Here is a 24522-nt window from a genome sequence, read left to right on the forward strand (position 1 = left end):
TGTGTAATTCTTCATTAACCAAGAATTTCTGCATAGTGGGTCATTTTTGTGGGGGAGTTCATTTCGCTATATATGCAGTCAATAAAGATACATGAAGCACGAAAATAAAATACCGGTGTAAATCTCAGAAAATATCTGCGATGCCAATATACCTGAATAACAATCCATCGACTTGCCCGAAATTCAATGTTTGTTAACTAGCCCAAACCTGCACTACATTGAAATAAAAGCCCACGAAATAGTACAACTATACAGTTTAACAAGTCTACTCATTTTTTAATCAAAGAGTGGTAGACAAACTTTAACCTTTGGCTATGAATGATGACTGTGTAATAATCAGTCTAAATATTAATGTCTTATGAAAACAATTATTGAAACATTCATTTATATCACAATAACACTGACCCTGAAAATACATATTTGATGATAAAATCTGACAATCATAAAGTTATGAATACATTAATTCTGACGATCATTATGCAATGAATACATTCACTGTAAGTCTACATATTGTTATCGTAAGTAGAGTCACTATGCCGTTGCATTTGTTGGTGATGTGGAGGCTGGGCATTACCGGGACTTTGACGTACACTGCACCACAGCCTTTGACAAAAGCGCACCGTCATTGCTAAGCAACAAGGCGGGCCAAATGACATACTCTACATACTCTCCACTCTTGGTGTATATACGTGCAATGTTCAAATCTACTTTTGAGTAAAGAGGAAAGTCAGAGAAGATTTCCAGAGGAGGGTCCTGAATACAGGCCAACCAGGACACTTCCAGGCACTTATCCACGTATAAAGACATATCCTGTGTCGTTGAATGGACTTCATCTCTGAGCCTGTCAGTCTGATAGGACTGGATAATTTAAGTCATAATTAGAAAGATATGAGTACAATTTTACTGCAATGATGCTGCATTTGTTCTATGCAAAGACACTTATAACTATATCATGAGATTTGAATGAAATGATGGTGATATAATTTACATTTAGTTATTTGTTATTACTGGCTAGTGTCTTTAGTGTTTTTATTGTTTTAGTAAATACATCCTTAAATTTTCGGAAAATCTAAAACCTGATCCTTAATGCAAGCAGTCTTTAATACAAGTTCTTACCTTTTTTTGTATTGAGTCGATGCAATGTATTACATGTTTGTGGGTTTTTTTTCAAATAGATCAATTGATGTGTGATTGAATCTAAATCATTGTAGTTTAATTTATTACATTTGTTTTAAAAACGAAATGAAAAAGATGATCATGTGTTTAAACAAATATTAGGATATTCAATTATTTTATACAATGAATTTGGAATATGGTAGTATTACACTATAATACAAATGATGCTCTCAGTTTGCATGTATGATAAAAAAAACAAGAAATGATGCATATCTTAATCAATCATAATGAAGCATCAGGAAATCTTCTATATGGATTTATTTTATGATTGGTTAAATCAGGATTACCTTGAGAGAATAACAGTGATTAAATCAGGATTACCTTGAGAGAATAACAGTGATTAAATCAGGATTACCTTGAGAGAATAACAGTGATTTAATCAGGATTACCTTGAGAGAATAACAGTGATTTAATCAGGATTATATTTAGAAAGTAACAGTGATTTAATCAGGATTATATTGAGAAAGTAACAGTGATTTAATCAGGATTACATTGAGAAAGTCACAGTGACTGAATCAGGATTATATTTAGAAAGTAACAGTGATTAAATAAGGATTATATTTAGAAAGTAACAGTGATTTAATCAGGAATACATTGAGAAAGTAACAGTGATTAAATCAGGATTATATTTAGAAAGTAACAGTGATTTAATCAGGAATACATTGAGAAAGTAACAGTGATTTAATCATGATTATATTGAGAAAGTAACAGTGATTTAAGCAGTATTATGATAAGAAAGTAACAGTGATTTAATCAGGATTACGTTGAGAAAGTAACAGTGATTTAATCAGGATAATATTGAGAAAGTAACAGTGATTTAATCAGGATTATATTGAGAAAGTAACAGTGATTTAATCAGGATTACATTGAGAAAGTAACAGTGATTTAATCAGGATTACATTGAGAAAGTAACAGTGATTTAATCAGGATAATATTGAGAAAGTAACTGTGATTAAATCATGGTTATATTTAGAAAGTAACTGTGATTTAATCATGATTATATTGAGAAAGTAACAGTGATTTAAGCAGGATTATGATAAGAAAGTAACAGTGTTTTAATCAGTATTACTTTGAGAATGTAAATTACTACACAACTAATGGAGTAATTAAAAAAACCATATGCAGGATTATGATATGGTACCTACCTGTCGGATGGTGTTAAGTGAGTGTTGGAATGCAGTTTTCCGCAGTTCTATCACTTTCTGACTAATTACCTGTCTCTCAGTCTGTACAGGCACTATACCAATGCCAGCTCCTGCATCCTGATATCAAAATATCACTTTAGATAGCTCCAAAGGTATGTCAAAGACAAATATACCACTACAATACATACATACACAATATATTGATGTGAATTGGCCAATACAAACAAATAACCTTGACCCTCTATTAAGTTTTATTCTTCCTGCAACTCCATACACTGACAAAAGTGCTTTCCATCAATATTTTATTGAAGCACGGTCATGCTATAAATTGTAATGTTGACCTTGGTGAAGGACATATTCAGAAGAGTTCAGATGTAAATTCAATGTCGGTCCATACCTGGAAATAACTGTTCTGTTTTTCAATATTGATATGAATGTAAGTAATGAGCTGACATGGCGTGGTAAATTGGCAATTTGCCATGAAGGTGATAAGTGACAAAATGTCACATGACTCACCCTGATGTACGGTGGTCAACTTGCAGATACGGACATGTTTTCATTCTGTTGTAACCTAATAGTACATTAGTACAATACTGTAGTACATTACGTGTGTTGTTCACAGCATATCTTAGACTTACTATATATTTGTTAATTATCACAATCATATCATTCTGATGTTGATAATGAAGTAATAACTAAGTATATAAACTATAAACTTTATTTATTTTACAACAATTGCAAAACAAGTTACTTCAACTTATACTAATCACTCTTGTTGGCCCGGAGGTAAGCGTGCGAGGGGTCTTATTGTGGGAGGAAACCGGAGTACCTGAGGAAAACCCACCTGGTCGGGCTTGTTGACCCTTACCTTCTTATGACCATTAGGAGTCAAACCCTGGATGGTTAGGTGAAACATGAGTGCGTTACCACTGCGCCACCCAACCACCCAACAAAGCATATATGGCATTTAGATACTGCATGGACTTGAGATGTAAATTACCTTTATGTTATTGACAACATTGATCACAAGGTACTGAAAAAAACTTTAATTTATTCATTCAGATGTATTCACAAAATTTTTATATTAAGTCATGTTTGCTGGCATTCAAGAATCTTTGAGTGAATTTATGTAATGATACAGGAATACCTGTAAGATCTCTTTGTCTCACCTTTTGGTTTTGAGATGGAGAACAAGCCATATTCAAAAGGACTTCATACTGTTGTTTGCCCACAGTCTTACAAAACTGGAAACAGTTCTGAAAATAAGATATTGTTCTGAAAACTTAAACCATCAGTAGTAAATAAACATTGCTTTAAAAATGAGGTTTGATGACTCTAAGATCTTGAGTTTAGGTAATGAGTTTATATAATGAGAAGGAGGCCTGATTTCTAACTCTGAAGTATGGAGTTTAGTGGCCTGATTTCTAACTCTGAAGTATGGCGTTTAGTGGCCTGATTTCTAACTCTGAAATGTGGAGTTTAGTGGCCTGATTTCTAACTCTGAAGTATGGAGGTTAGTGGCCTGATTTCTAACTCTGAAGTATGGCGTTTAGTGGCCTGATTTCTAACTCTGAAATAAGGAGTTTAGTGGCCTAATTTCTAACTCTGAAGTATGGAGTTTAGTGGCCTGATTTCTAACTCTGAAGTATGGAGTTTAGTGGCCTGATTTCTAACTCTGAAGTATGGAGTTTAGTGGCCTGATTTCTAACTCTGAAGTATGGAGTTTAGTGGCCTGATTTCTAACTCTGAAGTATGGAGGTTAGTGGCCTGATTTCTAACTCTGAAGTATGGAGTTTAGTGGCCTGATTTCTAACTCTGAAGTATGGAGGTTAGTGGCCTGATTTCTAACTCTGAAGTATGGAGTTTAGTGGCCTGATTTCTAACTCCGAAGTATGGAGTTTAGTGGCCTGATTTCTAACTCTGAAGTATGGAGTTTAGTGGCCTGATTTCTAACTCTGAGTTGTTAAGTTTAGTTACCTAATTTCTACTTATGAGGTATTGGGTCTTGAGGCCTAATTTCTAATTATGAGGTATTGGGTTTGGTGTTCTAATTTATAACTATGAGGTATTGAGTTCAGTAGCCTAATTTCTAGCGCTTGAGGTACTGAGTTTAGTTGTCTATTTTCAAGTGCTTGAGGTATTGAGATTGGTGACAAGTTTCTAACTCTGAGTTATTGAGTTTAGTGGTCTAATTTATTGACTAGGAGGTAATGATTTTAGTGGCTTAATTTCTAGCACTTGAGTTATTGAGTTTCATGGCAAAATTTCTAGCATTTGAGTTATTGAGTTTAGTGGCCCAATTTCTAACTATGAAGTATTGGGTTCAGTGGCCTATTTTCTAATTTTGAGGTATTGAGTTTACTGGCCTAATTTCCAGTGCTTGAGTTACTGAGTTTGGTGGCCTTGTTTCTAATTATGAAGTATTGAGTTTAGTGGCCTAATTTCTAACCATGACGTATTGGGTTTGGCCTAATTGCTGTGTTTGAGGTATTGAGTAGTGCTTTGAGCAATAATTCTACCTCTAACACATGGAGAAGGATGGCCACTGCCTTCTTGTGATCCTTGCCATTTGTGGTGAGATACTCATATACATCTGTCCATTCATTGTCATACAGCTCTGAATACTTCTCTGCAATCTTCTGGGGTCTGTTCATGTCACTTAAGTCAGTGATTTCTGGATTGTTGTCAGATAACTTGGCGCTTGCCAACGTACTCAGTCTAAATAACAGCACATGAAAGATATCAGAATTTTATCTGCGAATGTGTGAAGATACAGTACACCTTAGTTTTATTAGACTCTAAAACAGATGTTCATAGTGCCATAATTATTGTGGCCATTTTACCACATTTTTAAGAGACCCACAACCACAGGGGATACCTCAGGTAAACAAAGTAACTAGTTCTGCTGGTTTTGAGTAATTCAATGTTTCATTTGTCATCAGCATTACCAAACATTACACAGGGCAGAACTGACTTAACATAAACCCAACATAAACTAACCTAATGTAAGTTTTTTCACCCAAAACTTTCCACATCATCACATACATTGCACATAAGTTCACACTATATATCTAAATACAGTAACATTTAAAAAATTGCCTCAAAATTTCTAAGGGTTTCATGAAAGTTGATGGCTCTCACAAGAGAAATTATTTAAAAATAGTCATTTAATTAAGCTATTTATACATTCAGGATTTATGTGTCTCATTCTAGGGGCTTGCAGTCTTAAGCTTTCTGCTGAACTGGACATGATGGAACAAGAAATATCAAAATAGAAACTTACCGTCGTAAGGCATCTGCCTTATCCTTTTCAAGGCGTTGGATTTGTTTGTTTTTACTATATACATCATTTTCTAATCTGTTGACCTGGTCACTCTTCTCTTCCAGCCTAAACAATATGTTATTATTGGTCAATTTACATCACAATAGTACAACGTATTCCAAATAACTCTGTAAAAATGAGAGAGAGCCATTTTTACACTCAAAAAAGAAAATTCTGATGGAATTTTTTCTGTCTTGAATAGAATGTTTCTCTGTATACAGTAAGTACCAAATGACCTACCACTAGGATCATTTCAAGTGTTTCAGAACTTTTTATCACTATGACTCTAAAACATCACATTTGTGGAGGGTTGTGTGTATATAGAATTTCCAAATCTCTTGGACAAATAAATACCAGAAATAGAAGGTTATCAGAATGTTTGACTCCTATGATGCTTTGATAAAATGGAGACATAGAGCATTATAGAAATGAAGCTGATGGACTAAGAAATGTACAGATGAACAGGATATTTGTTGAACCACTATCATAGGGTAAACATGGAGTTGTTGGTAAGAAATGGTCCTAATTACAGTGTTGTGCTTATATAGAGCTTCTGTTTTGATGAACCACTATCATAGGGTAAACATAGAGTTATTGGTAAGAAACGGTCCTAATTACAGTGTTGTGCTTATATAGAGCTTCTGTTTTGATGAACCACTATCATAGGGTAAACATTGAGTTATTGGGAAGAAATGGTCCTAATTACAGTGTTGTGCTATATAGGGCTTCTGTTGAAGCAATTTACATGTATATTTCATGTCTTCATCCTGTAAAAAACCTCAATCTTTCTAAATACATACACATACCTGTAAGACAATTGCATCACTGCTGATTTCAGTTCTCTAATTTCCTGGTCTCTGTTCACAATCTCATGATCAAGCTGTTCTAACTTCATGTGGTACCTCTCTAACTCTATCTGTAACTCCCTGTATTGAAACAAGAACAAAGAATTCAGTAAATAGCCATTATACATAATGACTTAATAACAAACTTCTGATCACACCTATAAGGAAATTCACAGAAGCATAAGGAAAAGTATTAAACTGGGAATACATCTGATCTTAACAAGAGATCCCAGGTGGACCTTGACACCTACTACGGTTTGGGCAGTATTGGTTCTTTAAATAATGATTCTTTTCCCTTTTTTATTCTTTCCTCTATATTTGTTCTTAATTATATAAAATTTGATCATTTCTCTAAAAAATACCAGAAAATAAAGAAATAAGTAGTTATGTAATGGGGTTACAACTGTGATAACAGGGTAGTTATGTGACAGGGGTTACAAATGTGATAACAGGGCAGTTATGTGATGGAGGTTTATAACTGTGATAACAGGGTAGTTAAGTGATGGAGGTTGATAACTGTGGTAACAGGGTAGTTATGTGATGGAGGTTTATAACTGTGGTAACAGGGTAGTTATGTGATGGAGGTTCATAACTGTGGTAACAGGGTAGTTATGTGATGGAGGTTGATAACTGTGGTAACAGGGTAGCTATGTGATGGAGGTTTATAACTGTGGTAACAGGGTAGTTATGTGATGGAGGTTTATAACTGTGGTAACAGGGTAGTTATGTGATGGGGGTTTATAACTGTGGTAACAGGGTAGTTATGTGACAGGGGTTACAACTGTGATAACAGGGTAGTTATGTGATGGAGGTTTATAACTGTGGTAACAGGGTAGTTATGTGATGGGGGTTGATAACTGTGATAACAGGGTAGTTATGTGATGGAGGTGTATAACTGTGATAACAGGGTAGTTATGTGACGGAGGTTTATAACTGTGGTAACAGGGAAGTTATGTGATGGAGGTTTATAACTGTGATAACAGGGTAGTTATGTGACAGGGGTTACAACTGTGGTAACAAGGTAGTTATGTGATGGAGGTTTATAACTGTGGTAACAGGGTAGTTATGTGATGGAAGTTGATAACTGTGGTAACAGGGTAGTTATGTGATGGAGGTTTATAACTGTGATAACAGTGTAGTTATGTGATGGAGGTTTAAAACTGTGGTAACAGGGTAGTTATGTGATGGAGGTTGATAACTGTGGTAACAGGGTAGTTATGTGATGGAGGTGTACAACTGTGGTAACAGGGTAGTTATGTGATGGAGGTTTATAACTGTGATAACAGGGTAGTTATGTGATGGAGGTTTATAACTGTGGTAACAGGGTAGTTATGTGACAGGGGTTACAACTGTGGTAACAGGGTAGTTATGTGATGGAGGTTTATAACTGTAGTAACAGGGTAGTTATGTGATGGAGGTTTATAACTGTGGTAACAGGGTAGTTATGTGACGGGGGTTACAACTGTGATAACAGTGTAGTTATGTGATGGAGGTTTATAACTGTGATAACAGGGTAGTTATGTGACTGGGGTTACAACTGTGATAACAGGGTAGTTATGTGATGGAGGTTTATAACTGTGATAACAGGGTAGTTATGTGACTGGGGTTACAACTGTGATAACAGGGTAGTTATGTGATGGAGGTTTATAACTGTGGTAACAGGGTAGTTATGTGATGGAGGTTTATAACTGTGGTAACAGGGTAGTTATGTGATGGAGGATTATAACTGTGGTAACAGGGTAGTTATGTGATGGAGGTTTATAACTGTGGTAACAGGGTAGTTATGTGATGGAGGTTTATAACTGTGATAACAGGGTAGTTATGTGACGGGGGTTACAACTGTGATAACAGGGTAGTTATGTGACGGAGGTTTATAACTGTGGTAACAGGGTAGTTATGTGATGGAGGTTTATAACTGTGGTAACAGGGTAGTTATGTGATGGAGGTTTATAACTGTGGTAACAGGGTAGTTATGTGATGGAGGTTTATAACTTTGGTAACAGGGTAGTTATGTGATGGAGGTTTATAACTGTGGTAACAGTGTAGTTATGTGATGGAGGTTTATAACTGTGGTAACAGGGTAGTTATGTGATGGAGGTTGATAACTGTGGTAACAGGGTAGTTATGTGATGGAGGTTGATAACTGTGGTAACAGGGTAGCTATGTGATGGAGGTTTATAACTGTGGTAACAGGGTAGCTATGTGATGGAGGTTCATAACTGTGGTAACAGGGTAGTTATGTGATGGAGGTTGATAACTGTGGTAACAGGGTAGTTATGTGATGGAGGTTTATAACTGTGGTAACAGGGTAGTTATGTGATGGAGGTTTATAACTGTGGTAACAGGGTAGTTATGTGATGGAGGTTTATAACTGTGGTAACAGGGTAGTTATGTGATGGAGGTTTATAACTGTGGTAACAGGGTAGTTATGTGATGGAGGTTTATAACTGTGGTAACAGTGTAGTTATGTGATGGAGGTTTATAACTGTGGTAACAGGGTAGTTATGTGATGGAGGTTGATAACTGTGGTAACAGGGTAGTTATGTGATGGAGGTTGATAACTGTGGTAACAGGGTAGTTATGTGATGGAGGTTTATAACTGTGGTAACAGGGTAGTTATGTGATGGAGGTTTATAACTGTGATAACAGGGTAGTTATGTGATGGAGGTTTATAACTGTGGTAACAGGGTAGTTATGTGACGTGGGTTACAACTGTGATAACAGGGTAGTTATGTGACGGCGGTTACAACTGTAATAACAGGGTAGTTATGTGATGGGGGTTACAATATTGATAAGAGTGTAGCTATGTGATGGGGGTTGTACCAAGGATTATCACATTGTAAGGTTGATAGGTGAAACTCAATGCAGCTATGGCTTTAGAATATTTCCTGCATCCTAACGGGCATCTTAACTTTTTTCTCCATTGACACAGAATTTCTAACTTTTAGTCAAGTGTTTGCCTCTTTAAGAAAGGCTTTGGTTTCTGTCTCCTGGCCAAGACACACCAGAGCCTTTAAAAAACAGTGGTAACATCTCCTTGCTCTACAGTCTGCATTTCAGTAGAGGAACAACTAGTTAGCCCATATTCAGTATAATGTAGCTGGGTGGTGCTAGGACCCTGCAGCAGTATTTCGGTGTGGTAGCACTATAAAGTCAGTTTCAGTTCCCGACTACCACAAAAACATACATCACAGTCTCCTAGAAATAAATGCACTCGACACATTCACTCATCTCACAAACACTAGAATACCACCCTTAAATGACCATCGCCGTTGACAATTCTAAAACAATGTTCATCAAACCAAATTGTTAAATACCTTTTTTGGGACATGAAACTGTCTGCATCTGCTTGTTCATCAGGTGCTATGTTTCTTGTTCTAGTTGTTGGAGATGTTCTTTGTCTACAACCATAAATTACAGTAAAACCACTGCAGCTATATTATCATTATGTAAAACAGAATTTAGATATTACATCAGTAAACACAATCTTATTTAATTAATTTGAGATTCAACATACTTGGTATACTTCTATCCATATCTAAAACAATCTATCCATTATCACCATCACATCAATAAAATATGAAATTCAAATTTTTTTTCTTATAAAGAAAATGTTGATTGACAATGATAATGTATAATTGATTGACAACATTATGTATTCCCATACTTGATATCATGTAAGGTTTGGTGTGTTAACAACTTGAAGTATGACAGAGATTGAAGTGAGGAACAGCCATCCTCACACTTCTGATCATGACTCGATAATCATCACTACATGATATCACAAAATAACATCAACCTTAACCAGATTATTGCACACGAAGGAAAACCATTTTTGTCCTTTTTACTGTGTATCACCTTGACAGCTCTAGGTTTTCTCTGCGAAGTGTTTCAACATTTTCCTCTAATGTTTCCACCTTCCTTTTCAAATGATCCAATTCACTTTCCCTGTCAATGTGACAAATTAGGTCTGGTTACAATCAGAATGTCATAGTAGTGGTAAGTAAATCTATACTATGTTAATTATACTTTTGTAAAAGCTTCGATGTTTTGGTTATAATTCCAGTTAGCTAGTAGCTTGACGGTATCATATTTCTTCCACATGTATGATGCAGTAGAAATATACAAACTATATCATGACAGTTATGAGATATTTTCTGAGAAAAGCACAAGCAGTCCCTCCAAGACTTTAGGTTCATTTTAAACCGTCCGTAACACTGGTAGTTCATTTCAAACCGTCCGTAACACTAGTGGTTCATTTCAAACCGTCCGTAACACTAGTGGTTCATTTCAAACCGTCCGTAACACTGGTAGTTCATTTCAAACCGTCCGTAACACTAGTGGTTCATTTCAAACCGTCCGTAACACTAGTGGTTCATTTCAAACCGTCCGTAACACTAGTGGTTCATTTCAAACCGTCCGTAACACTAGTGGTTCATTTCAAACCGTCCGTAACACTAGTGGTTCATTTCAAACCGTCCGTAACACTAGTGGTTCATTTCAAACCGTCCGTAACACTAGTGGTTCATTTCAAACCGTCCGTAACACTAGTGGTTCATTTCAAACCGTCCGTAACACTAGTGGTTCATTTCAAACCGTCCGTAACACTAGTGGTTCATTTCAAACCGTCCGTAACACTAGTGGTTCATTTCAAACCGTCCGTAACACTAGTGGTTCATTTCAAACCGTCCGTAACACTAGTGGTTCATTTCAAACCGTCCGTAACACTAGTGGTTCATTTCAAACCGTCCGTAACACTAGTGGTTCATTTCAAACCGTCCGTAACACTAGTGGTTCATTTCAAACCGTCCGTAACACTAGTGGTTCATTTCAAACCGTCCGTAACACTAGTGGTTCATTTCAAACCGTCCGTAACACTAGTGGTTCATTTCAAACCGTCTGTAACACTAGGGGTTCATTTCAAACCGTCCGTAACACTAGTGGTTCATTTCAAACCGTCTGTAACACTAGTGGTTCATTTCAAACCGTCTGTAACACTAGTGGTTCATTTCAAACCGTCCGTAACACTAGTGGTTCATTTCAAACCGTCCGTAACACTAGTGGTTTATTTCAAACCATCTGTAACACTAGTATAACACTAGTAGTTCAGACTAACATTTCAAACTTAAATTGCATTTAGTACTATAACACAATACTAAAGTTCATTTGAAAATGTATCTGTATTTGCCATTATTTTTTTTATGTAGATTTTACTACTATACGTAGGTCAACGCAGGTCAACGCAGGTCAACGCAGGTCCTACCATTTCAAAATTAAAATGCATTCAGCACTATAACACAATACTAAGGTTCATTCTTTTGAAAATGTCTCTGTATTTGCCATTATTTTTATTAAGATTTTTTATCTTTTATATGATTAACATACGTGTTCACTTGTTTCTGTTTGAGGCTATCCACTTCTCGTCTTGTCTGACTTTTTGGATCTTCTAACTTTGTCGGATATTCTGAGTCATGCGGTTGTTCAGAAAATTTTCTTCTGTAAATTCAGTAAAACCATCATGTAACATGACTTTCGACAGACACAGGAAATTGTTTATCATGAATAATCATATATTGAGCTACACAGAGAACAGTTATCACATTTACAAATACTTAAAATCAGCATAGCTATTCCATAACAAAGTACCGTTTTATGTTAACTAACCAGCAGGTATGATAATTCGAAATTCATTGGTGTAATATTCACAACTATTGAATCCTATCTTTGATGTCTGCACCTAGTAAATTTTACCGTTAATGTCCACACCTAATGAATCCTATCTTTGATGTCCACACCTAGTGAATCCTACCTTTGATGTCCACACCTAATGAATCCTACCTTTGATGTCCACACCTAATGAATCCTACCTTTGATGTCCACACCTAATGAATTCTACCTTACATGACCACAGCTAATGAATCCTACCTTTGATGTCCACACCTAGTAAATCCTACATTTGATGTCCACACCTAGTGAATCCTACCTTTGATGTCCACACCTAGTGAATCCTACATTTGATGTCCACACCTAATGAATCCTACCTTTGCTGTCCACACCTAATGAATCCTACCTTTGATGTCCACACCTAATGAATCCTACCTTTGATGTCCACACCTAATGAATCCTACCTTTGATGTCCACACCTAGTGAATTCTATCTTTGATGTCCACACCTAATGAATCCTACCTTTGATGTCCACACCTAATGAATTCTACCTTTGATGTCCACACCTAATGAATCCTACCTTTGATGTCCACACCTAATGAATCCTACCTTTGATGTCCACACCTAATGAATTCTACCTTTGATGTCCAAACCTAATGAATCCTACCTTTGATGTCCACACCTAATGAATTCTACCTTTGATGTCCAAACCTAATGAATCCTACCTTTGATGTCCACACCTAATGAATTCTACCTTTGATGTCCAAACCTAATGAATCCTACCTTTGATGTCCACACCCAATGAATCCTACCTTTGATGTCCACACCTAAAGAATCCTACCTTTGATGTCCACACCTAATGAATCCTACCTTTGTTCTGTTGTATCCATAGGAGTTTCTCCAACACCAAATTTATCTGCCCCCTATAAAGTAAAATTTCATTGTTCAGATTATATGTCTCTAAATGATCAAACATTATCTCCAGGTATGATGATTCCAATATTTATGTAAGGATGACTTTAAGTTACCATACAGTAAAAGACACACACATGTATTAAAATCCAATAAATCATCAATTAGAAAAATAAAATAAGAACTGTCAACTAGTGAATTGCAAACAATCTAGATTTCCAGCAGAAAAAGCTAAAAACATTTAAAAATCACAACGTATCAAACTACAGTCTAACCTTTCAAAACGGCCACCTTAGTTAGACGGCCACCTGCTTATAATGGCCATTTTCTTAATTTACATAAACATTTACATCACTGGTATACACAATACAGGCATATTATCACTATTGTGGCAAATCACTTCGAAATATGAGCAGCAAACGAACTCAGACCAAACCACAAACTGCCAAGTACAGGAAGACAGTGACAATCCTGATTATTAAACTGTATTCAAAAATCAATGTGCAAATTGCCGCAACTTGGGTTAAAAAATAAGGAACCTCAATTAAGAGGCCACCTCTCTATAAAGGCCACTTTCATAATTTCCCCACAGTGGCTGTTTAATACAGGTTAGACTGTATCATAAGTTACCTATTACTTATACACATACACTAAAAGGTATGTAAGTATGCTATATGATTCCCCATTATTTACCTATTTCACATTATCAACACTGTTAAACTCCATTCATGAAAGTAACACAATGCTGACAATCTTTAAATTCAAAATCAATGGAAAATATCCCACAATTAAAACTCTTGACAATGCATGTGCTTGTATGATTTTTTTTCTACAATTATATTCATATAGAAAAAAAATATTCACCATGTCTTTTACTGCCATTTCCCGAGAAGAATTTTGATGTCGTGCAGAGAACCATTCCTGAAGTAAAGAATAAAAAAAATATTACACAATTATTTTTCATACTTATCTTTTATCTCCTGGTGACCCAGGGCTAGAATTCCTAACCCTATGACATGTATATATACTGAACAAAATAAGTTAAGGATCATAAACTTGAAACAGTGCAGTTTTACATACAAATAATAATATGATTATATTTTAAATTTTAATGACAGAACATTCATTTTAGTCTTTAATTACACAAAACAAATTCATTTGTGGTAATTGCTACCAAGAGCAGATAACCCTGAGAAACAGCACCCTTGAAATCAAAGTGTAAGAGGAAGTAGAGCAAGTTAATCATGTAGACAAGGAAAACTCATCAAACTGCAATTGGCAGTTTAATAGGCAGTATGACCTCCGTTGACATCAATAACTGCCCTGCAACGTCTGCACATGCTCCTTATTAGTCGTCGGTGGCTGATCTGTGGGATGCGCTGCCATTCCTCTTGCAGAGCAATCATAAGCTGTTGGCGGTTCTGTGGCGGATTAAGTCGAGCTGAAACCCGGCGTTGCAAGGTGTCCCAAGCATGCTCGATAGGGTTCAGATCAGGAGAACGACTTGGCCAGTCCATGCGAACGATTGCTTCACGTTGAAGATAGTCGTTGACCACACGAGCACGGTGAGGACGAGCATTATCATCCATCAGAATAAAATCATGGCCAACAACTCCTGCAATGGGCCTTACTATAGGGTGTAGAATCTCGTCCCTGTATCGAACAGCTGCTAAAGATCCATTGTCTATGATGTAGAGGTCTGTATGGAAGTCAACACTGATCCCTGCCCAAACCATCACTGACCCACCACCAAAGCGATCATGCTGGACAACAGAGCAGTCTGCATAGCGCTCTCCTTGGGTTCTCCATACCCTCCTCCTACCGTCATGGAAGTCAACACAAAACCTATACTCATCTGTGAACATAACATTTCTCCAATGACGTAATTGCCAATTCAAATGATGAGTGGCCCATTGATGTCTGGATTGTCGATGACCTCTGGATAAAATTGGTCGGACTGCTGGTCTTCTAGCTCGTAAATTAGAGGCATGGAGTCTGTTTCTGATTGTCTGGGATGAAATCCTTAGATTTGTAGCACGCTGAAACTGAAGATTCAAGACAGGAGCACTCAAAAACCGCTGACGTCGTGCCGTGATGCAAATGAATCTGTCCTGTCGGGCTGTCGTACAGCATGGTCGTCCAGATCTGGGGCGTTGACGGACGTTATTTGTCTGTTGATAGCGATTCCATAGCCTACTAATCACGCTCTGAGAAACATGAAGCTGTGCCGCCACATTTCGTTGAGTTTGACCAGCTTGAAGGAGCCCTATAGCTCGCGCGGCTTCCATATCATTTAAATGTCTTCGCATGATTAGTTTTTCAAGTTTTCGTTACAAATTGATTAAATGTTTCCAAATTCAACTTTTTTTAGCTTAGAAGTAACAGAATCAAAACCTGCAAGATTCCTCTGTAGTAATAGACCAGTCAGTTTTTCACACCACCATAGTTAACTAGAGCGGAACGGCAAGACCTTCAGATGCACGTGCTTTCACCTTTGACATGACTTTCGGTACATATTGGAGAAACTACGAGTGCAATTACCGGCAATACATGATTTGAATTTTTAAAGATATTATGGTCACAATTTATGATCCTTAACTTATTTTGTCCAGTATATATATTACACTTCATACACAGATCCTGGAGTCAAGAACTTGTGCCAACGTCCTTACAAAGGAGTTACTGTAGCTCTGGTATTAATAAGAAATACACTGAAGCAGTCTTTCACATCAGTCTGATCAGGTTGACCTAAATACATAATCTTGTAAGAATTTGAGCAATTAAACAACAAAAATTACAACAAACAGAGAGATAGGACATTTGAGCTTTTCAATCTCATCACATCTTGAAATTTCCTGTTGGTATTGAGCTTTTCACAACAGCATGTCATACCTTTGCATTTTCCCACGTTTCGTCAGTAGGCAGTTTGCCATATATGTCTATCATCACCATTTTACATTGGGTATACACCTGGATTTCCTTTGGTGAAAAAGTGCTGGACAATTCCGGCCTTTGTTCGAACCACTCCTGTAACAAAGCTATTATCTGATTAATCTTGGTTTCATAATCAAAATTTCATCTTCAAGTCCTTGTATTATTACCCAACTGACCTGCACCTCATCTCACCTCATTTCTGTAAAAATTCATGTTGATCAAGCCATTAAGCCCAACAGATGCAGTATTATTAAAGAAACATTAGGCTAGATGAATTGCTAAGAGATACTTAAAACATTCACCATTGTTATATATCACTGAGAGTTTAGATATGACTTATTTCCATCATTTACATCAGCAGCAATACAGACAAAAGTTGTGCTTCATATGACCCCTAATTCCAACATATTTCTCCATGGCCATTCTGAATAACACAATGCCCACCAGGCCTTAATGGTCATCTGACTACAAAAACTTTCAGTAGGGAGAAGGATTATTTTTTCTACTTTGAATGAAATCTTACTAACAAGCTGTTTTCCATTATGCAGATGGTAGTTTTGGTGAGGAGAAGGTAACTGTAACAAGAGTTACCTATTTTTAACAGTAATGTTGGAGCTCAATCCAACTGGTGAAACTTAAGATGTTTGAAATAGGTTTTGCACAGGAAAACCATAATTGCACAATCATGTTACAAAATGGCATCCCTTACTGTCATATGAACGTTTTATCAAGGTTGAAAAATAACAACACTTTGTTGGCTACCTTTCCCTAACATTCCCACTAAGTTTTATCTCAATGTCACCAGTGGAACTGAAGAAGAATTTTAAAATATGTTTTTCACTATGGATTTGATGACCCTTCAAATCAGATGACCTAAATAGCTTTTAAGGGAAAAACTTAATGGTTTATCATAAGACAATTGATGTATGTAGATTAATCACAGGGCTCACGATCTGCCAGATTTAGGGCCGATATTCGGCCCCATTCCCAATGCAAAATAGTATCTTTTTTTCCCAATTTAGACCCAAAGTTTTCCCAATTCTAAGGAAAATGCCGCTATTTTTCCCAATTCTAAGGGCGCCAGGCCCCAGTCCCAAAATGGGGTGTGAGAGCCCTGAATCACCATAAATTTATCAGTATATATGACCAACAACCTTTTAATATGCTTACCTTAAACTGTTCCCAATCCCTCAGTGACAAAGGCTCATTATGTAACTCTCCAAGATGTTGGCAAAGTGTATCAAATGCAGCTGTTCTCTGTTTATTTTGAGAGCTAAATTCATGAAATTCTTGGTGACTTTGACCTGAAAAACTTCTTGCGCGACTGGCTTGGAATGATTCATCAAAGTTTCTCCCAGAATAACTTAAAGATCTAGGTATCCCTAGATTGGTCTCATTCCACCAATTCTTCCTGTCTGCATAATCCACTTCCTTTTCTGTATCCTTTAATAGAAAATAGCTTTACTCAACAGTTTAACTTCTCTCTACCACTGCATACTTTTGTTAAATTTCCATTGATTCTTGATCAAGATCTGACATTTGATTCTAAACCTGCAAAATTTCCTATCAATACCAATTTTTTTTTATAAGAAAATATACTAAAGTATATCTTAAGTTATTAGGACTAATGTAGCACAATTAATTTTCTTTTTTATTTTCAAAGGCAGACAAGGAAACATTGCAAGTCTTTAAAAACAGAACATAAAACAAACAGCCATTGTCGGAGCAAAATTATTACTGCTCAAAAGCGTGTGACCTGCACCACACCAACAATATAAACAAACTAGAAAAAGCACAGCGAAGTGCAGCTTGATACAAAAACAGCAAATACCACAACAAAAGTTATATTACAGACCTGTTACAAGAACTACAACATGTCTTATTTTCTCCTACAAAATTACAATAATTCACCTGCATATAGTTATAAACACAAATACATGTCTCCTCAATTCTGTAGACCACAGAACATTTATTGATACAACCTAGAATACAGACACATTCCATCATCAAAAGACCCTTACATTCACTTATTTTCCTAACACAATCACACAGTGCATCCCTTTCCCTGCCACAATCACTTAATGCAAAACACTAACAAAAGCAACATTAAATATCCTTACAAAACTATTGACGCCACAACTAATATTTTTCATCTTTATTTCCTAAATTTATCTTATAGCATCAAAAAATTAAAAAAAAAAAAATAATAAAAATCAATCAGCATGATTTTTATCACATTCACTATTTACACTCCTCATTCACCACAATCATCATTATTGATGGCAGTGATTTCCAATAAATAGAACGACCTCCTTTGCATCACTGTAGGTGAACTGATTGTCAGACATGGCTATATTGTTGAATATACACATGTACAGCAGTAAACACTATCTCAGGCAATCAAACAATACATTGAAGGCACTTTGGGTAAACAACTTTATTGTAAACATCAACAAGTTAACAAAAGGGAAACTTGAAGGAATTTAATTCATATCAGGATTTGGTTTATATTAACATACCTTGAAGTCAAATTGAAAATGTTTCAAAACAATGTTTTCTCACAACAAGTCACAAGGAAATTTGAATAAGAGGTCCAAAATATCAATATTTTATTAAAACTTTAACTCTGATTCAACAGCTGAACCTATTACAATCATAATGGGTTTTTATTTATGTTTTGAGGACAGCAGCTCTCGGGTGCCTGCAACTCTTCAGTGTATAGTCTCAGTAAAGTGTGGGATTCCTTTCCTTCCTATATGTGTCACCATTTAAAATGGTTACTCAGTATCAAACTGGAAACATCTCCTTAGCTTATTGGAAGTTTTGAAACCAAAGTGAAATGTAGTCTTGACACTGAAATAAAAGTCTTAACACAATGCCCTGAAATACTATCTTACCCTAGTTTTAATTCATTTCATTGTATTCAGAGTCTTCTCTGTGTTTATGTGAATTGAGCAAGCTATTCTTTATTTCCACATGTCTTAGATATGTCTATGTCCATTATTTCTACAAGTATTATAATGTCAACCAAAGAAACAGAAAAAGATAATCAAAATTTTATGGTAAAATATCAACTTCAAAACAATATTTTCTTTCAACAGTCCATTCAAAATGATTTTAATTCTGGTAAGTTGTTTTGATTTACAATCAGAAGTTGATATAACCATTAAAATATTGTGTGTAAAGAAAGCAGAGACAAACACTTTAAAACAGTTTGATATATCAATCCCATAATAACATTGCTAGATTTTTCAGGTATTACATCAAGAATGCCATTCTCGACAATCTACCCTAAAATCAGTCAAGCGTGATGATGTCATCGTCTGAAATTCTTTAGTCCAAATCACTCGGTGACCAAGCCATGCCAGATTTTTTCAAACGAATAATTTCAACGGATACTCTAAGTTCAGCCACATTAATTTTCCGCATTGGCATTTTGATTTCGCCATTGACCAAGATACCACACTTAGCACAAATTCAGAGCAGTAGTGCAATTGCGATGTTGTTGGATTGTCAAAGTCAAACTGCTATTGCAGGCATTTGGCATTGCCCCGTGTACAATTAACCATCTCTATACATGTGTCCATGCTACTGGGTTAGTTTCTGATCATCGTAGGAGCAGTCATCCGTGTGTAATGACCGCACAACAAGACAGGGCGATTTGATTGTCATACTTGCGCAACAAATTAAAAACTGCTGTAGAGACTGTGTCGAATACCTTCGGTACTCATGGCAGACCCATTAGTGCTCACACTGACAGGAACCGCTTGCATGCCGAGATAATCTTTGCATGCCAAGCTTATGATAGGCCATCCTCTGACATCACAGAGGCAGAAAGTGCATCTTGACTGGATGCGCAGACATGGCCTGAACAGATTTGGTATGCGTCGGTGGAGGCCTGTGATGTTTATCTACGAGTATAGTTTCTGTCTGTGATGTTTATCTACGAGTATAGATTCTGTCTGTATCGGTCAGATGGAAGAAAATGAGCATATTGCAGATGTGGTGAGCGTTATGCCAATGCATGTGTGGCTGAACTCAATTGATTCAGTGGAGCTTTTGTAATGGTTTGGGGAGGCATCACCCATGAAGTAAAATTCCCCTTAGTGGTCCTGGATCCAAACCTCAATGCCGTTCGATACAGCTAACAACCTTCATCCTCTTGAATGGCCCCCATATGGCCCTGACATGTCTCTCATTGATTATCTGTGGAATGAGCTGGACAGGAACATTAGGAAGCATCAAACCCTCCAACTAACCACGCCCAGTTGATCACAGCATTAATACAAGAATGGAACAACATTCCCCTAAGGTGAATTAATGTTCTCGTGAATTCTACACATAGGAGAATCCATGCTGGGATTCATGCAAGAGGTGCCCACACCAGGAAATGAAGTGTCATTTTGTTTGTCACAGGTATCCCACTTTGGGTAACACTGATAACACACGTGACATCACATAGACTTTTCATCTACAGTAAAGAGTACATTAGTCCGTTCACATTGTTATAAAATTTTGTACAAACTTCCAAAAATAGCATAGGCTGTAGGTTGTATAATTTAAATGTGCATTTCCTTTTTTTTTTTTTTTTTGTTGAATATATTTACATACACAATAGATAAGAAATATTATCTCATGTATTGACATTATACCTATATTATCATCTGTTATGAAGTCATCATTCGTAAGTAAGTGATTTAGTTTTGTTTTGTTTGTTTGTTTTTTTTTCACGCCTTAATCAATCTAAGCGTCTGCGCTTGTTAAATATATGGATAACGAAAGTGGAAAGAGAAAGAGAATGTAATACGCTTACTTTCGTAATCGTGTTAGAAATTGTATTTAAAGTGATATGTGTTATACATGAATATATAAATGTGCCATTTCATAACGATGGTTTTAGTAAAATAACTCACATTTCTTGCTGCCATACTTTTACAACCTGGTCTAGGTCTTCTGAAGTGCGAAGGGGGATAATCTCATCTTAGGAAGTAATATATATAGCCTGGATTACCTGACATAGTTTGCCTACTCTCCGCTAGACGTCACTTTCACAATGAGCTCGGCCTAGCGGAGTATTCGTAACAGTGTTGTAATCCAGCCTATTGAAATGTCGACCTCGAGTCCGTGGTTGAAATTATTTGTATTTTATAAACTATATGCAGTTTCCTGAATTTTTTATTCGCAAGAACCATCTGTAATTTAGGTCTGAATGTCGGCATGCTCATGTAGGGGTTGCTTGGTTCCAGATGGCCGCAATGTAGGCGGATCCCGGAACAGAGTCTGTCCGGCGTAGTTCGTGAACATCTGCACAATTTATTTTGGTCGATGTAAGTTAGCGATCCGAGCGTGGATCAGCATTTTACAGCAGAAGCTATGACAGACTTGTTTCATTTTTACATGTAATGTGTTTCAAAAAGTTATTATCGCAAAACTTATTGTCTCGAAATTCCGCACATTCTCTTCTAAAAAAGTATCTTCTATGAACGTATCATTTAATATATAACATACTGTATCCATATCCGTGTCAATTAAAATACATTGTCATTAAAGGTATGCATCATCTACAGCGGTGTGAAAGTAGCCAGTATAGCGAAGGGGTAGTTAGAAGCGATTTGTACATAAATAAATTTTAAAAAAAAAGGAGCTTGGGTTGACTTTCTTTCTAAATGCTGTTCAAAACTTCATGAAATTTGAAATAGATATCCTAAATTTTAACCCAATTACTCTAAATTTTTAGATTTATCTTTCCGTATTATTGTGCCGGAGAAAGCATTCAATACCACAGGTTAAAAGCCGACTTACAAATCGCGCACACCCATCCGCATGACCATCGGAGTGTTTCTGGCTTTTCCCTACCATACCGCTGAAAAGCCAAGCACGTAGGATCCAGAGGGCATATGAGAAGGGCATACAGAAAATCACCATGAATCGTATTCTACGAAGCTCTGTTCAAAGAGTCGGCTTATTGACGAGGAGCGTAGCACAACCTAATGCCAGTTTAAGTAAGAACATATTTTGAGATAGCTGTTCATTCGTCTTTTTGGCATTTTAGGGTAAAAAGGACAGACGGGCAGGGGAGATAAAAAAAAACATACAAATCCAAGGAGTATGACGTTTTGACAGAAAATTTCTCTTTCTTAAATAATAATTATGTTGATAGTAAAATTTAATGTCAATAATCACATTTGTTATGCTGTTAATGATATTTACAGTTTTATTGACTGCTCTTACATGTGCATCGTTCATAAAATGACAAATATCAATAACAGCATAATATTTTTTAGGGACCATCAGTGTAGTGATAGAATGTCCATTCCACTTGAAATTGATCAGGTTGGAAACCAGTCCTTTAATATATGCCAACGAAGGTTACGTAAATAACTTAGAAATAAGGGATACATGGTCAGTGTCTTGAAAGATATGCAGTATTATGACTCTGTCCCGAGCCAGCTTATATTGAAGGACACTGACCATGTATTCTGTTTATCTTGCAACATTGATTGTAAAATCAGACTTTCGAAACATCCAACAATTTTATTGCTCAGTCTTTGTTTACCGGACATTAACGTTGCATTGAATTTTGCAGAAATATAGTTTTTCACTTCAACAGATAAACATCAGTTTGATGAATTTTTGTAAATAAACTTGTTCAATATAAAAATAGTTTATTGAAACAATTGCTTACATTTATAAACATAATACTTAAGTAAATTCCGAATGTATTAATGTACATTATAATTGATACAGCTGTTTTCTGTCACTGTCGAATGCAGCAAAAATATCACACTAATAATCATTTTGACAATGACAGCACCGGTTGCAGGATAAATATCAAATATCTTATTATAATCTCATAATGAGCCTTCAAAGGCATATATATTAAAGGAGTGGATAGGAACATCCTTGGATTTGTGAGGATACACAGGACTCTCCACTGCATTTTCTCATTTACCATCTTCATTACAGTCTTCTGAACTCAGACACTGGTGCACAGACATATTTACTTAACATATTTTCAAATATGAAATCATCAACATCTCATTGTTTAATGGGATAAATACCTGCAAATCAGGTCTTCTCTTTATGTCAACTGGTATATAGTATTCAGTTGTAAAATGGCTCAAATACACATGGATATGGTGATATACATGCTCTGATCACTTAATATGGACAGGATTTTGTGTCATGTGTTCGGGTTGACAAAATATGTGTCCATGTTGGAAAACACATTTAAAATGTTAAGGCAAACATCATATTCTTTACATGCTAAGATCCTCTGGGCAAGGGCTCCAGTTATGTTACAGTGTCACCTGACCTCACAGCTAATCAAAATTTTGACTGAGTAGCAATTACTTTGAAGGCTTGCAAATATGTAACTTGAATAACCGGAATGCCTTCAAGCACTTGCATTACTTTCAAAACAACTTCACTAACATTTAGTTTGTATTTTAGAAAAAGTTAAAAACTATGTCCCATGTATTTTAACCATTTTCTTTCTTTTCAGGTGTCAGAAACCATGGTTCTTATATGAAACCATCAACAGATGTTGTGTACTATGGTGGAACAACTCTTTTTTTCACAGTCTATGCATATCGTGGGGTAAGAAATCTTATGTAACTTCAACAAATGTTGTACAAAGTCCATGAGATATAAAGTATCTAGTCATACTCTTTGAAGTTCAAGGGCAATTTCTACAATTATGTTAGTATTTTAAATATCAGTTTTGGACATTTTAGTTTCCATAGATAAACATTTGTTTTAAATTTCCGTGGCATCTTTTAACTTAATGGTTCAACCTCAATCTGTCTTGTCATGGGATAATAAAACATGGATCAGTGATCATGAAATCAGATGTCTGTCTGTGTAATAGAACTAGTAGTATTAGATATTACAATACATGTACTGATATATTTGTTCAAAGGTGGGAAATTTCTTTCAAAATTGAGCTCCGTTGACAAAACAAGTTTTTAGCAAATCTGTATCCCTGCAGGTCAAATACTAGCTGCAATAGACTGCTTGGCTAGAGAGAACTTTTCTTCATCTTGATTGCTTGTGTGCAAGACTACCGGTAGTAAGCCAGAGGTTTTGAATACCTTGCCGGGGATTGAAGTAATACCTCTGTTATATATATGTAGGGACTACTTGGCATTGTTCCACAGACGTTGTTGTAACTTCTGGAAACTTAAGGACTAGTAAATTCCTGCAGAGGAAGAATATATATGTAAACCTGATAAAATAATATAAAATAATACAAAACTCCCAAATCCTGTTGCCTCCTATGATCTTACATTGGAGGCAACAGGTACAATTCTAGCAGCCTGACCTCAGAGCAAATTGATTAATGAGGAGCCATTAAGAATGTGAGATCAAGGTTTTTGATTGTGAAGGGATGCAAGTGAGCAGTGAACAGATGTGGGAGGAAACTGTAACAAAGTGAAAAATTACAATGTCTATTTTGTTTCAAGTTCATCAAATGATACAGAGGCTTTCATATTTAGATTTGATAACCTGAATGATCAGTATG

The 24522-nt window shown here is 36.1% G+C and overlaps 1 protein-coding gene across 1 annotated transcript; it reads right to left on the minus strand.

The window, feature by feature from the left end:
- Nucleotides 1-413: 413 nt before the first annotated feature.
- On the minus strand, nucleotides 414-20981 carry LOC132558343 (uncharacterized). The gene is made up of 14 exons (XM_060222890.1): nucleotides 20912-20981; nucleotides 17169-17441; nucleotides 15957-16091; nucleotides 13929-13985; nucleotides 13023-13075; nucleotides 11874-11984; nucleotides 10347-10436; nucleotides 9806-9889; nucleotides 6450-6569; nucleotides 5605-5709; nucleotides 4841-5039; nucleotides 3491-3577; nucleotides 2322-2438; nucleotides 414-858 (listed from the first exon to the last, which is right to left on the minus strand). Exons 1-14 carry the CDS (start codon nucleotides 20924-20926, stop codon nucleotides 571-573), a joined length of 1734 nt encoding a protein of 577 aa, XP_060078873.1. The 5' UTR covers nucleotides 20927-20981; the 3' UTR covers nucleotides 414-570.
- Nucleotides 20982-24522: the final 3541 nt, after the last annotated feature.

The sequence above is a fragment of the Ylistrum balloti genome, unplaced genomic scaffold (genome assembly GCF_031769215.1).
Source record: "Ylistrum balloti isolate Yb309-2 unplaced genomic scaffold, AGI_CSIRO_Ybal_v1 Utg370780, whole genome shotgun sequence".
NCBI lineage: Eukaryota > Metazoa > Mollusca > Bivalvia > Pectinida > Pectinidae > Ylistrum > Ylistrum balloti.